At 41.4% G+C, this 13,954-nt stretch overlaps 1 protein-coding gene across 5 annotated transcripts in view; it reads left to right on the top strand.

The window, feature by feature from the left end:
• CSMD3 (CUB and Sushi multiple domains 3) overlaps window positions 1–13,954 on the top strand; it is a 584,373-nt gene that overhangs the window by 305,756 nt on the left and 264,663 nt on the right. For all 5 annotated transcript variants that reach the window (XM_083621789.1, XM_083621788.1, XM_083621791.1 and 2 more), the window contains one exon: window positions 12,376–12,497. In XM_083621789.1, the coding sequence (XP_083477915.1) occupies window positions 12,376–12,497 (122 nt within the window). The remainder of the gene's footprint in view (window positions 1–12,375; window positions 12,498–13,954) is intronic.

The following is a 13,954-nucleotide window of genomic DNA, read 5'->3' as shown; positions in this document are numbered from 1 at the left end:
GATCAGGCATGTCCAACTGGTTGATCGTGATCTACTGGTCAATTGCAGGGTGTCCCTGGTTGATCCTGGTTGATCCCGTGATCCTGATTGATAGCCCCCACCCAAAACAGCTCAACAACCTCAAAACAAGTTCAACAACTTTTGCTCCCTCCAAAAAGCTAAACAACCATGTTGTTGTTTAGTCGTTTAGTCGTGTCTGACTCTTCGTGACCCCATGGACCAGAGCATGCCAGGCACTCCTGTCTTCCACCGCCTCCCGCAGTTTAGTCAAACTCATGCTGGTAGCTTCGAGAACACTGTCCAACCATCTCATCCTCTGTCATCCCCTTCTCCTTGTGCCCTCCATCTTTCCCAAAATCAGGGTTTTTTCCAGGGAGTCTTCTCTTCTCATGAGGTGGCCAAAGTATTGGAGCCTCAGCTTCACGATCTGTCCTTCCAGTGAGCACTCAGGGCTGATTTCCTTAAGAATGGATAGGTTTGATCTTCTTGCAGTCCATGGGACTCTCAAGAGTCTCCTCCAGCACCATAATTCAAAAGCATCAATTCTTGGGCGATCAGCCTTCTTTATGGTCCAGCTCTCACTTCCATACATCACTACTGGGAAAACCATAGCTTTAACTATACGGACCTTTGTTGGCAAGGTGATGTCTCTGAACAACCATAGCTCCCCCCAAAAAGCTCAACAACTTTGGTCAATCCAATGGGTAGATCACTGCCAGTTTTTTTTTTTTTTTTTTTTTTTTTTGTATAGTGGGAGTAGATCGCAGTCTCTTGGGAGTTGAACATGACTGAGCTAGATCTATCCATCTATTTTTTTCTATCTTCCATATATACATAAATTATAACAAAGAAACAAGGGACATTATATTTTAATTTGTTTTTTTGGTTGGAAGTACATATGAAATAACTATTAGATTTATTTTTTTTAAATGAAGACCAACCAGTCACCTAAGAAATTCCAATCCGTTTATGTACATATTATTCACTGAAGCACACACTCCAGTTTTTCTATTAAAATATTGCATTTTATATCAGGATTCATCTTGCTTAAAAATAATTTACTTTGTTAACAGCATGCAGGTTTATTACAAACATGCTGTGTTCCTGACATGATCAAATTCATTTAAAGCTGACTTTATTGTTCAGTAAAAATAGTTCTAATAAAATCTTATTGCTATATAATGCATTGCTCATAAATTACTTTTAAATGATATTAAAGCATTCTTTGAGCAATGACAGCAGATAATATTCTAAAGAAGATTTTCATTAAAAATAGAGAGGATTCCATTTAAGTGTTTGCTTTCAATTTAGCAAAGAAAGCTGTAGGAACTCCTGATTTACTACTGCTTGCTATGTGCCGCTGGAGGGTTGTAGTTTGTGATCTATAAGATAAGCCTCAGATTTTCTGTTACTGCCACACAGCTTGAGGAACTCCCCAGCATAAACCACTTTTTTATGATATTCATTTTTTCTTCTGTGCCCCTGCAAGAAACATGACATTCTGTGGAGGTAGTGAGTTACTGTTTGCAATTCTGTTAAATATTTGTCCCAGACCTTCCAAGTGTCCCTATTTTCCAGGGACGTCCCTGATTTACAGAAACTGTGCCAGTTTCTGATTTGATCTTAGAATGTCCCACTTTTCTTTAGGACGTCCCTATTTTCATTGGAGAAATGTTGGAAGGTATGGAGTTATCCAGTCCTGAAGGCAATCCTGTGTAGGGAAGTTTTGTTGTTGTTTAATTTTTTATGGGTTTTTTTATGTTGGAAGCTGCCCACATTGGCTGGGGCAACTCAGTAAGATGTGTGGGGTATACATAGTAAAAATATCATTATGGAATGGGATGTCCCTATTTTCATTGGAGAAATGTTACCCTCCTGGATTCCTATGTAATGATATGAGAGCATTCATCATAAACAGCTAGAAAATGTGTGTGTAGAATAAGAGCAGATAATAATACAATTGTGAGGTTGCATATCTGTAATGCATTTATTTTGATGAAATACTTAAGTACTCAAAAAGGGATAAAAGGAATGCATGTGGGCGTAAAATGAAGAGCAGACTCCCCCATGCCACTTCTGACTTTCCCATATTTAATTTAAAGGTGTGAAGGCAGATTTTAACCATGTTCAGTCAAATGCAGTTAAAACTCCCCTAGTGATCCAGTATCCTGCATAATCAGGGTTCCTGGTCAAAGGAAGGATTCTTACCACATGCAACTTAACCAGGGATGGGAGAGAAATATGAGAAAAGTGAATTCCGATGCAGAGACATCCATTTGCACTGTGCAGATTGGATTATGTGTCTGCTTGAGAATCTGCACCTTGCCTGATCTCCTAATTACCTTGCCAATCTTATACGATATGGTCTGCGGGCTGCCCCTCTGGCTTTTCTTGCTTGCTTCTTTAAAAACAACAGTGTACCTCTGCCTGCAAATGGCTAGCTAGTAGACAGTAATCGTGGGTGCAGAGATGCTTCTTCTAGTACAATTCCCCCTGAGAGTGATGGCACTCCATCAAACTGTGTTGCTCCCAGGGGTGTTTGCTTCTGTGTTTTCCATAGATATACTGGGAGAAGCCCTATGGGCTAGCTAGCAACTTGGCTAGCTGCAGTTATGTTTATAAAACAAGAAAGAGAAGACATAGAGGCAGCCATCAAGATCACCTTGTTGTTCTTTTCAGCCAAGAAATTATATGCAGGTGTTGCTGTTGGGGTTGGTTTGTTTGTTTTTGAATATGCATGAATTCATTCTAAAATATCTGCACAGAACTGGGACAGGGCAAACAGTACTCCAGTACCATGGGACCAGTTGAAGTGGGTTCTTCAGTCTACCTCTAGAAATCCACACCCATAATAAAACACTACTCTGGAGAGGGCCCTCTGGAGAGGGACGCGGGTGGCGCTGTGGGTTAAACCACAGAGCCTGGGACTTGCCGATCAGAAGGTCGGCAGTTTGAATCCCCGCGACAGGGTGAGCTCCCATTGCTTGCTTCCTGCTCCTGCCAACCTAGCAGTTCGAAAGCACGTCAAAGTGCAAGTAGATAAATAGGTACCGCTCCAGCGAGAAGGTAAATGGCATTTCTGTGCGCTGCTCTGGTTTGCCAGAAGCAGCTTAGTCATGCTGGCCACTTAACCCAGAAGCTGTACGCCGGCTCCCTCTGCCAATAAAGCGAGATGAGTGCCGCAACCCCAGAGTCGGTCACGACTGGACTTTATGGTCAGGGGTCCCTTTACCTTTACTGGAGAGGGCCCTAGTTATATTTGAAGCAGTTATGTGACTCGGCATGACAGCTGTAAGTTCAGGATCTGGAAGGCAATGAATTTGCCCGTACAACACAGTAATGCAGCACCCTGTATTGTGGAATAAGTTCTTATTTCCTTTCCCAAGGAGCAGGAGAGAAGAGAACAAAGACTGTGAGCACAGGGACAGCCATGTGCGAAAGGGTAGATGGTACAGGTTTCTTATGAAAGTCTTACAGGGCTGAAATAGCAAGCAAGCAGTAATTTAAAACATACTGGAACAAAAAGGTGTGGGGTGCCATTCCTCTGGGACAAGGAGGCTGCTGGTAGCAGCAGCAGGAAAGGAACTGAACTCTGATTTTGGGTCTGGATACAGTCTGAACCATTATAACCAATGTGTGCTTTTCCATTGACTGAAATAGATTGTGGGTTAGAGTTTGCACTCTCTTCAATATAGTAATTCTCATTAGCACTTCAGATAATCAAAGGGCTAATAAGCAAAGTTGTTTAATAACTCGTTGGATATTGCTGACTGGATTTTGAAAAGAGACTACACTGAAGGGCAATCAGAGGGTCAAAGAGAACTAGGTCATTTGTGCAGTTTTCTTTATCAGTTCAAAAATATTGATTCTTCAGAGAACTGCACTGAGCATAAAGGACACATTTAAGGTCTTCTTGGCTTCTGTTCCTTCCAGTTCTTCAGTAATTTCATACAATGCAGTAAAACAGTTCGATCTCTGAATTTTTTTAAAAAGTGAAATTTAACTTAACACTGCTTTTCAGATATACAAACTACTTGTGCAGTCCTATGGATGTCTGCTCAGAAATAATCCCCAGCAGCTAATCAGAAGCCGCAATTTGGTTTTCGAACATTTTGGAAGTCGAACGGACTTCCAGAATGGATTCCGTTTGACTTCCAAGGTACGACTGTATAAGCAAAACTTTCACCTATAATAGTTATGTCTAGGCTGAATTTCTATGTAAACTTCCTCAAGAACACATCCTCTTTAAAGAAACATACTTACAAGTAAACATGCATGAGAACAGCCTGTTAGCATAGCAAAATATTATGTATGAGCACTTTAAACTGATGTTTTTAGTGGTGTACAGTAACATCAAGACTTAAATACGGTAATAAAATACAAAGTAGATTTAATCATAAATCATTAATTCCAGTTACAGCAACGTATATGGCTCTATAACATCAGACAGACAGGGGAATGTTTCGGGAGAAACTCAGACAACACAAAAGGATGAGACTCCCTTTGAACCCGAATTGGAATACAGAACTAGATATTAAAATTGCAAGGGCACAGAATAGCATTTCAAAGAGGCCAAAGCATTCTAGGGTAAAACACATGTTTGAAAGTCATTTACAAACAGACACCATGTACAGGTGTTTTTGTACAAATGGTAGAAGTGTCTGAGCCAGGATTAGTTGAAAGATTCAGGAGAAGCAAAAGTAAGTACAGACGACTCTCAACTTACACCGGGATTACATTTTGGGGATAGCACCTAAAGCCCAAAATGTGGATAATCAAAACACATTGGGCTCAATGGTGGGTTGGATTGCCCAAGTCTTTTTTTCCTGGACACCTGCCCCCTTTCTGCGCCCTTTTTAAGTTTTAAAAATTCTTTTGCCAAGCGCATGAAGCCTGAATGTGCACAAGTTAAATGTGCACAAATTGTGAGTTACCTTTACATAGGGCATAGTAAATCAATGGCCCTCGACTTGGATAGGTTTAAAAGGGCATTGGGCGAATTCAAGGTGGATAAGGCTATTCATTGTTAGTAGCCACAATTGCTATGTTTTCCCCCCACTGTCGGAGGCAACATGCCTTTAAATAACAGGTGCTGGAAATCGCAAGTGGCGAGATTACTGCTGAGTTCATGCCCTACTTGTGGGTTTGCCTTGAGCATGTGGTTGGCAGTTGAGAGAACAGGATACTGGATGCAGAGCTCTTCTTAGTTCTTATGGTTAATTCCTTACTGGTAGATGCAAAAATTATATCCTTTCTAGGATCTCTGGAAAGATCCTAAGGTGCCAGATGTCTAAAACTGGCTGTTAAAATTTGGGATAATTCGGTTATGGGGAGGAGAGTTAGATTAAACATAGATTCTAAAATGCACAGAATTATCTTTCTGAAAGAACTTTATTTTGCTTCTGGGAGCACATAAAAAAACCCCATAGTTTTCAGAATTACGTTACAGATGTTGGGAAATATTATTGTAACAAACCTTTGATTTTAAAATAGCTGTATTCTGTTGAATCTAATTAATGAGAAAATATTATGAGAGTAGGTGGTATAACCAATTGTAATCACCCATGGAAACGAAACAGTGAATAAGGCTTTGGTATGTAGGGTTAGAAATGCAGAAGAACATTTGCCCCAACACTTTTGGAGGAAAGGAGCTCTATGTAAAATGCATCTTAAAATAAATAATATAGGGTAAAGTAGTGTTAATGTTTCCCAAGCATAAAGCGGAAGGATAGAATGCGCAAAGTTTTTGCAACAAAGAGCCAGAGTTTGCCCATTATTTATCATTAGAGTTCATTTCAGTCCAGAGCAATGATGAAAAAAGAATATCGAAAGCACAGAGCCTGTGATGTACTTGAAAAAAAAAATATTAATGCAAAACCAACAAAACTGCAGTGCCATTAGCAAGCTAAACATAATGATGCTACTGGCAGCGAAATTGAACTCTTCAAGCATAGGAAGAGAATTTTATTTAAACTCATCCAACAAAAATGACTGTCCTCAAGAATTAAAACATGGATGAGGCTGGTGCCCTTGAAGCTTTCCAATTGTTACACTCTGAAAGTTCTAAGTCAGGGAGCCACGTTAGACTGCAGTCAAAAGAACTTTGGAAAGTGGTCGACATTGTAATAGTTTAAATAACATGCAATGTTGCAGGCTAATGGGGTAAAACCTGAGAAAACTTATTCCTCTTTGTAATGATACTGCTAAATGGATAATTGATGAAACTGCAGAGAGCTGGGAGGACAATGGGATATTGCTTTTTCACACCTCAAATCCTCCATGATTTACATTTGCTGTGAAGCAACTGTTGCTAAAGAATGGTTACTGCTGCTACACGTTTGATTGAGATTAGCACAGAAAAACAAAAAAACAGTTGTAAAATGTCTGTGTACATTGATTTGGTAATGATTCTGGATTTGTTGCTTATCAGTGACCTCCACAGAGTTTCATCTATATAGTCCTGAATGGATCAGGAACGGATCCATATCCCATCACGTTCTCCAGTGGCCCCTTCTCTTGTTACTGTTGTGAAAAAGGAGCCATTTTAGGTAGCTCTTTAGCAACAGGCTACGCAGGGGAAGAACCCAAACTGCAGTCCCTCTCCAGCCCTGTGTCTTCCTTAGTTCCCTGGGTCAATACTGGTTTGGGAAGAAGCTACAACATGACCTTGTCCTATATAGCTTGGGGCTTTTTGTATTCCCATTACAGCTTATGTGATTCTGTGCCCAATTACTTTGGTGTAAATCCCATCGAATTCAGTAGGACTTGTTTATTTATTTTTCCAGACACTTCTATATGGTCACATGCAATATATTAAAACAAACTGATACATATTTCTAAAACCAATAAAAAATAACACAAAATAAACAGCATAATTTAAAAGAACAAAGATAAGGGGAACCATACACTTAATAGACTTAATGGTCTTTACTTCATAATCAACAAATAGTACATCTTCACTTCCCAAAGTCTTGTGGAAGAGGTACGTCTTTTTGTTCCTCCTAAAATGGTACAATGCCGAGGGGAGCGATGCCTCAGTGAGAAAAGCATTCCAAAGTTTTGGCACTGCCTCTGAAAAGGCCTGCTTCTGAGAATAGGATCACAACTTACACAGATTTTACTTACATAATTATAGTTTTATGTGCTTGTCCAAAAAAAATTGTGAAAGGTGGGCAGAGAGTGTGGGGAAAACTGTCCGGGGGCAGGAAAGCAGGAAAAGTCAATAATCACATGCACCATTTCCTTCACCTTACGAGAGTGATCAGAGGCACCAGCATAGTGTGCAGGTGCCCTCGCAAGAGCAAATGAAAGAGCACAGAGATTATGTGAGTGGCCTAGAAAAGTTCTCAAAGGAGCAAGCTAGGGAGAGCAATAGAAGTACACATGGAGATTGCAAAGCATGGCCCTAAAATGCAAGGCAGCTTGTTCAACTGGTGGACAACCTAAGAAGCAAAGATGGGTTCCAACACTGGAAGAAAAAGTGGCTGTGCTGGACTACTTGAGGGATGGCATGTCTTGTATGCAGTGTGACACACAAAGATGTACAGCAGTTGTCATGAAGATTCAAGAGAAAGAAATCTATGTGGCTAAGGCAGCAAGTGCTCCAGAAACTGTGAATGTGATGAACCAGGTGTGTAGCCAGGCTTTGGTCAAGACTGAGAAAGCATTAAACTTATGGCTGGAAGATGTGAACTGCAAACATGTGTCTATTGAGGGTGTCACGTTGTGACAAAAGGCTCTCACACTCTATTCACAATCTAAACCTTCCATCGAGGGTGGGCAGTCTGTGAAGCAATTCAAAGCCAGTCCTGGTTGGTTTAACAATTCTAGGAATTGCTTCAGCCTCAGAAATGTGCACATACTGTAACTGGGCAATCTACAGTTGCAGACTAAGAGGTGTCAAAAGCCTATGTGGAGCAGTTAAAGAAGTTGTTAGATGACAAGGGATATCTTCCACGGCAAGTTTTTAATGCTGACAATATGGGGCTCTTCAGGAAGAAAATGCCTGACCGTATTTATAGCTCCAAAACGGAAAAACAAGCCTCTGGCTTCAAAGCAGCTAAACACCATGTGACTATGTTGTTCTGTGGCCAGGCTTGCTGTATACATTTGAAAACACCCACATCTTAAAAGGCAAGAACAAGAATCTCATTCCTGTTTTCTGGCAGTCCAATGAAAAGGCTTGGGTGACTACAGCAACATTTCTGGATTAGTTCCACAAGTGCTTCGTTCCAGAGGTGAAGTGCTACATTGAAGAGAAACATGAGGACTTCAACATGAGGACTGTCAGACTTCGGGGAAGTGGCTTCCTTCCCTTTGGCCCATGGATAAAGGGAGGGAACAAAAATAGTCTCTTACCATTTAAAGAAATTTTAATGATCACAGTGAAAGAACAAAGAGTCCATTCTCAGAGTAAAGGTGCTCCCAATTAAGGTTTACACCCACTTCCCCCCAAGTCACCCGAGTCACTTCCTCGTCTTGCAACCTGATCTCGCAGCCACTGTGCCTTCTGTGCAGCTACCTTATCTAATCTCATTGACCTTCGACTGATCGGCTGGATGCTTTCCAGCAAACCGGAGTCTGATAACTCTCTCTCTCTCCTGGTTCTTCTCCTCCTATCTGTTCACCACCCAGTTCTTCCCAACTTTTGTCTTCTGAACTATGTCCCTCTGCAAACCACTGCTCCAAATCTATACTGTGTCACTGCTCCTGGGAAGATTAAGGATCCTGATCAGGAGCAGGGGGAGGGGGAAGGCTCCCACCATTCCTCATCTGTGCAGCCCTCCTCAGCACGGTCCCCGACAAGAACTGCTTCTCATTGTGGACAATGCTCCTGGCCACTTTGAGGCTCTCCTCTTTGCACATAACAATGTTGAAGTTGAAGTCTTCTCCCCACCATATGACCTCCCTCATCCAACCTCTGGACCACGGTGTGATTCACTGCTGCAAGGTGATTTACAGGAAGCTCACTTTCTCATGGATACTGAATGCTATGGATGCTGATTCCAATCTTAATCTCATGGAATGCTGGAAGTACTTCAACATTGCCAGTTGCATCACTTACCTCAAGTAGGCAATGGAGGCAATTGAGCCTGAAACAGTGATGCATGCTGGCAAAACTTTTGGAAGGAATGCGTGAGAGATTTTAAGGGTTTTCCAGGCACTGAAAACAAAGTGAACAATATAGACCAAAGCTGGAAGAACTAGTATGATTTTGTACAGAAGCAGAGGTGGATTTAGGGGGCATTTCTGCACTGGGCTCTGAGCCAAGCGGGTGATACAGGGAGTGCTGGAACAGTGACAAACAACGGAAAGTGAGAGGTGGGGGACACCAAATTTAGGCATTGTACAGGGTGCCGCTGAAATTTTAAAGCCCCAAGTCTGCCGCTGGCAGAAGATAAAACTGACAAAGAGGTGATGGCGACAGCAAGTTGGAACCTGCATAAATTTGCTCAACTCTTCCAAGCGATAAAGCATGTCGGTGATTTGATTGCTGAGTTTGATCCCTCCATGGAATGAAGCCTCAAAATTGCACGAAGGATTACAGACACTGTGAGACTGTACCAAGAAATGTTTGATTAGCCCAAGAGACAACAGCAGCAGTTACCGTGCTTCTCACACAAAAATATCACCAGCCAACACAATCAACCTCTGAAGCTGAACCACAGCCAAGCACTTCATTTGAAGCAGGCTGTCAGTCACCCACACTTGTCCCCCTGGAACAACATCCATCTCAGAAGAGGAAGACTAAGCAATGCAGTTGCCATTCACTGGTAAGTGTTGTGCTATGGTTTTTATGGTTTTTAAAGGGTTGCTCTGACTGTACACGATTTTGCCTTCACGTGCTATGTAACCTCCATGTAAGATGTGCTCATACTGTAGACATGGTATTATTGGGCAGCAAGACACTTCTTAAATGTTACTTTCCAGCCCAAAGTGCTGGCAACGTTGTTTTTCCTTTCACTTTCTCCTTTCTCCTGCTAGCCGCCAATCAACTGAGTTTCCCTGCTTTGAGTAGAATTATTGTATTATGTCCATTGATGTTGAGCTTTTTAACCGCTAGCTTGATCTCCAGCTCAGCTTGTTTGACTATCTGCTTAAACTCTTGACTCAGCTATCCTGATCAGCTTACCCAAAAGCCTTTTGCCTGAGTTCTCAAAGGCCCTTTTTATGTTGACAAATAATTTTTGTGCAGCAGAAAAGGGTCCATACATTGATTAAACATTAATATATAATCTGTTAAGTTTAAAGCTCACCAAAGACCTGGATCTGAATATGAGAAGTGTGTTTCCTCACTGAGGTAATACTATTCATTTTTTAAGTGGGGTGGGGGGGAGTGTAAGATAAAAGGACATATTGCGTGCATCACAATAAATTATTGACCCTGCAGAAAGGAGATTGTTAAAAAGCAGGTAATTCTATGGTGCAAAATAGATCAGAAGGACTTCAAAAGTTAGCTAGAAATTTATGCATATATTGCTGACTGTAGCTTGTGGTTAGTGAGAAGGGAGCTTAACTAAGGGGTTGGGTGTTATGCTGCCAGAGCCAAAGCTTGGCTTAGCTCAGCATGGTGCAGGATCAAAAAGGTCTGGGGAGTAGCAAAGCGACTGCAAGCTCCACTCTGGAAGTTGCACATTTGTGTGGTCCTGATAAGCTATAGTTCAACTTACTGTGCTGTGCAAAGCAGGCAAATGAGTCTTTGACAACAATTCCACTCTTCTCTGTTTGTTTCTCGAATTGATGCAATAAAAACGGACTTCTTTCATGAAATTACGCAGTTTGGGTATGCAGTCACTGATGTTCATTGCACAGGATAAGCTTATTGTAGAACGGTTCTTTGCTTCCCTAAAAGCAATCACTGTTAATCAGTCATTATTCTCATGTTTGTCTGAATCTCATTTCACCTCAGTAGCTAAGCAGAGAAGCAAGGATAGGGACTTGCTGCACACTTTGCTATCTTGAGTTCCCTGTTCTCACCTCACATTTTTTAAATAGAACCACACATTTACTTTACATTTAATAATGCAGCAGCATTAGAATAATTTATGCAAAGGCTTATACGTAAATCTTGAGCTGTTTACCCTAACACAAATTTCATTACTATATTTTTGGAATCTAATCTCCGGATTTATAAGATGTATTTTTTTCTTTATTAGAAAACTGCAGTTTTTACATAGTTTAACAGATGGCAATGGCAAAAGTGACTGTGGGACATGCCTTCTGAATATATTAGTTTAAGTCATATAATATCTTAAAATCCTTTATAAATAGCAGCAGCTGTCAGACATAAATATGGGGGAAAGGCAGATCTTTAAAAAGAAACATTTGCTCTTTCATTTGTATATGAAGAAATGGAAATGTGGTTCAGAATCTGTTCAGAAGTATTTTTTGTCTAAATCACAATAATATTACTGTTCAAACAAACTGATTAGGCCAAAGGTGTTTATTGCATGCATCATTGAAGCAGAGAAGTAAAGAACATGCAAGATCTATTGTTCCCATTAGACTTCCTTCTCCTCTGGTAGATGACTTCCTACCTTTTAATAGCCAGAAGAAAGGGGGTGGGGAGCAGGAAAAGGCGGCACAGCTGTTAGTTTGTGAAGTATTCATTCTTTCCTTCATTTTCCATTCCAGTTTTGTATTAGTCCAGAACAGAGGTTGGCAACATGGTGCCCTTCAGGTGTTAGACTTCAGTTCCCATCGGAACCAGCCGATGATAGGGATGATGGGATTTGTAGTTCAACAACATTTGAGAGGGCAGCATGCTGGCTAACCTGGTCTAGCAGCAACTTTAAAAATAGAAAGAGTTCCATCCTTGGCATGTATTGGGACTTGGGGACTTCTAAAGGGGTACGTGGGATCAGTCCATCACCTAAATGAAGCCAAGGGATGCGTTTTCAAATCTGGTATCTGAATCTCTTCCTCCTTCATTTTGGAATTCACTAAACCACTCTAAAGCATATGGAGGACTTCCTTGGAGACACTGGGAGTGACTATTAGAATCATAGAATCATAGAATCATAGAGTTGGAAGAGACCACAAGGGCCATCGAGTCCAACCCCCTGCCAAGCAGGAAACACCATCAGAGCACTCCTGACATATGGTTGTCAAGCCTCTGCTTAAAGACCTCCAAAGAAGGAGACTCCACCACACTCCTTGGCAGCAAATTCCACTGTCGAACAGCTCTTACTGTCAGGAAGTTCTTCCTAATGTTTAGGTGGAATCTTCTTTCTTGTAGTTTGGAACCATTGCTCCGTGTCCGCTTCTCTGGAGCAGCAGAAAACAACCTTTCTCCCTCCTTAGCTGCAATTAGCTGCAATTAGAACATAATGTGATGTTATTTGGGAACTGTAATGTTCATTTCTTCTTTTACAGTCAAGACTTGTGGATCTAATCTTCAGGGTCCTGGTGGCAGCTTCACGTCCCCCAACTTTCCATTTCAGTATGACAGTAACGCTCAGTGTGTCTGGGTTATCACAGCAATCAATCCAAATAAGGTAAGTTCAATTTTGATAATAATGTAAAGACCTAAAAGTTGTGACCAGAAGGATTAGCCAACTTTATATTATTTATATATTACGTACAGGCATAGTATACACGTGTATGTTAAACGAATCTCTGCGGGGTTGCAGAGTTATTGTGATGGGTGAAAGGATGGCGTTTGTTGCTGTTGGAGATGGGGAATGGAGCAAGAAATCATGTCTCTTTGCACTCCTCATGGTCTCAAAGTAGCAAACAATGTTGTTGATCACTAGGATATTAGGAGTTTGTGGGGGCGAGACACCTTAAATTGGGTCCAACAAAAGTTAGACTTCATCAAGGTTTGGGGAGTTAAATGGAGCAAAACACTGAACCCCTGGGTTAAGCTTATGTTAACAAGCCAAGCCTGGTGATAGCTAGCCTGAGTATTAGGGGGACAAAAATGAGTGATAACCTAGCAAAAGAGGAGCCATCAGGACATTCAGTGCCAGACAGCAAGTGGAGGGGAGGGTGTTTCCCCTCCAGCTGTGTGTTAGCGAGCAGAGACAAAAGCTTGTAGGATTTCCGTTTTGGATGATGTAAGCCCAGGAAATCATTTGTGTCAGCAGCGACAAGTGAGCAGGGGCAGAGGAGAATGCAGTTGGTTTTATGCAACAGAGAGGATTGGGCACAATCGGTCTCTTTGAATCTGATACTGTAGCAATGGAAGGAGCAGAGGCCCCTTAGGATGTGAAGGCTCTGAACTCCCTCCATCTAGGCTCAAGGTTGTATATATGTGTAAATAAGCCGTATATCATAAAGTCACCACCATCTCCACTGTGCCTCATTGTTCAAAGGGAAACACAGACCTTGGGTAAAGTGCGCCTGCACTCCTGCAATCTCGCAGTGCTCATAGAGACCAGGGTGCTGTATAACAAATTTAAAATAAGGTCAGTCTTAAATATGCACCTCTGTTCCATTCATAGATCACCATGGTAGTAAATCTTCAAGGAGAAAGGGAGATATCATGGATTTTGCTTCAGGGGTAGTCTTCCATCACTCACTAACTAGTTCTGCTTGGCATGTTCCAGAGGTGACATATTTGGCCTTGGGCATAGAAATAGATTTGAATGTACAAATAAGGTTGATACAAAGGCATTTTTAAATTCAACTTCATTCATCCTTCTTCTTTCCAAAAAGTCTGCCTCTCATGTTTAAATAATAGTTTATTTATGGCACAAGTGGATCATAAGAGGATACCCTGGTTTGGCTGTCCGAAATTATTATTATTTTAATTTTCTTGTAATTTTACGGAAGCACAATTTCACTTTTCTCCCTTTTGCATAGAATATTCCATAAAAGGTAAAGGTAAATGTACCCCCTGACTGTTAGGTCCAGTCCTGAACGACTCTGGGGTTGCGTGCTCATCTCACTTTCAGGCCAAGGGAGCCAGTTTTTGTCCGCAGACAGCTTTCGGGTCATGTGGCCAGCATGA

Source organism: Podarcis filfolensis (genome assembly GCF_964270895.1).
Source record: "Podarcis filfolensis genome assembly, chromosome: 7".
Lineage (NCBI taxonomy): Eukaryota > Metazoa > Chordata > Lepidosauria > Squamata > Lacertidae > Podarcis > Podarcis filfolensis.
The sequence above is the reverse complement of the archived record's forward strand: the minus strand, read 5'-3'. Positions and strand labels throughout refer to the sequence as shown.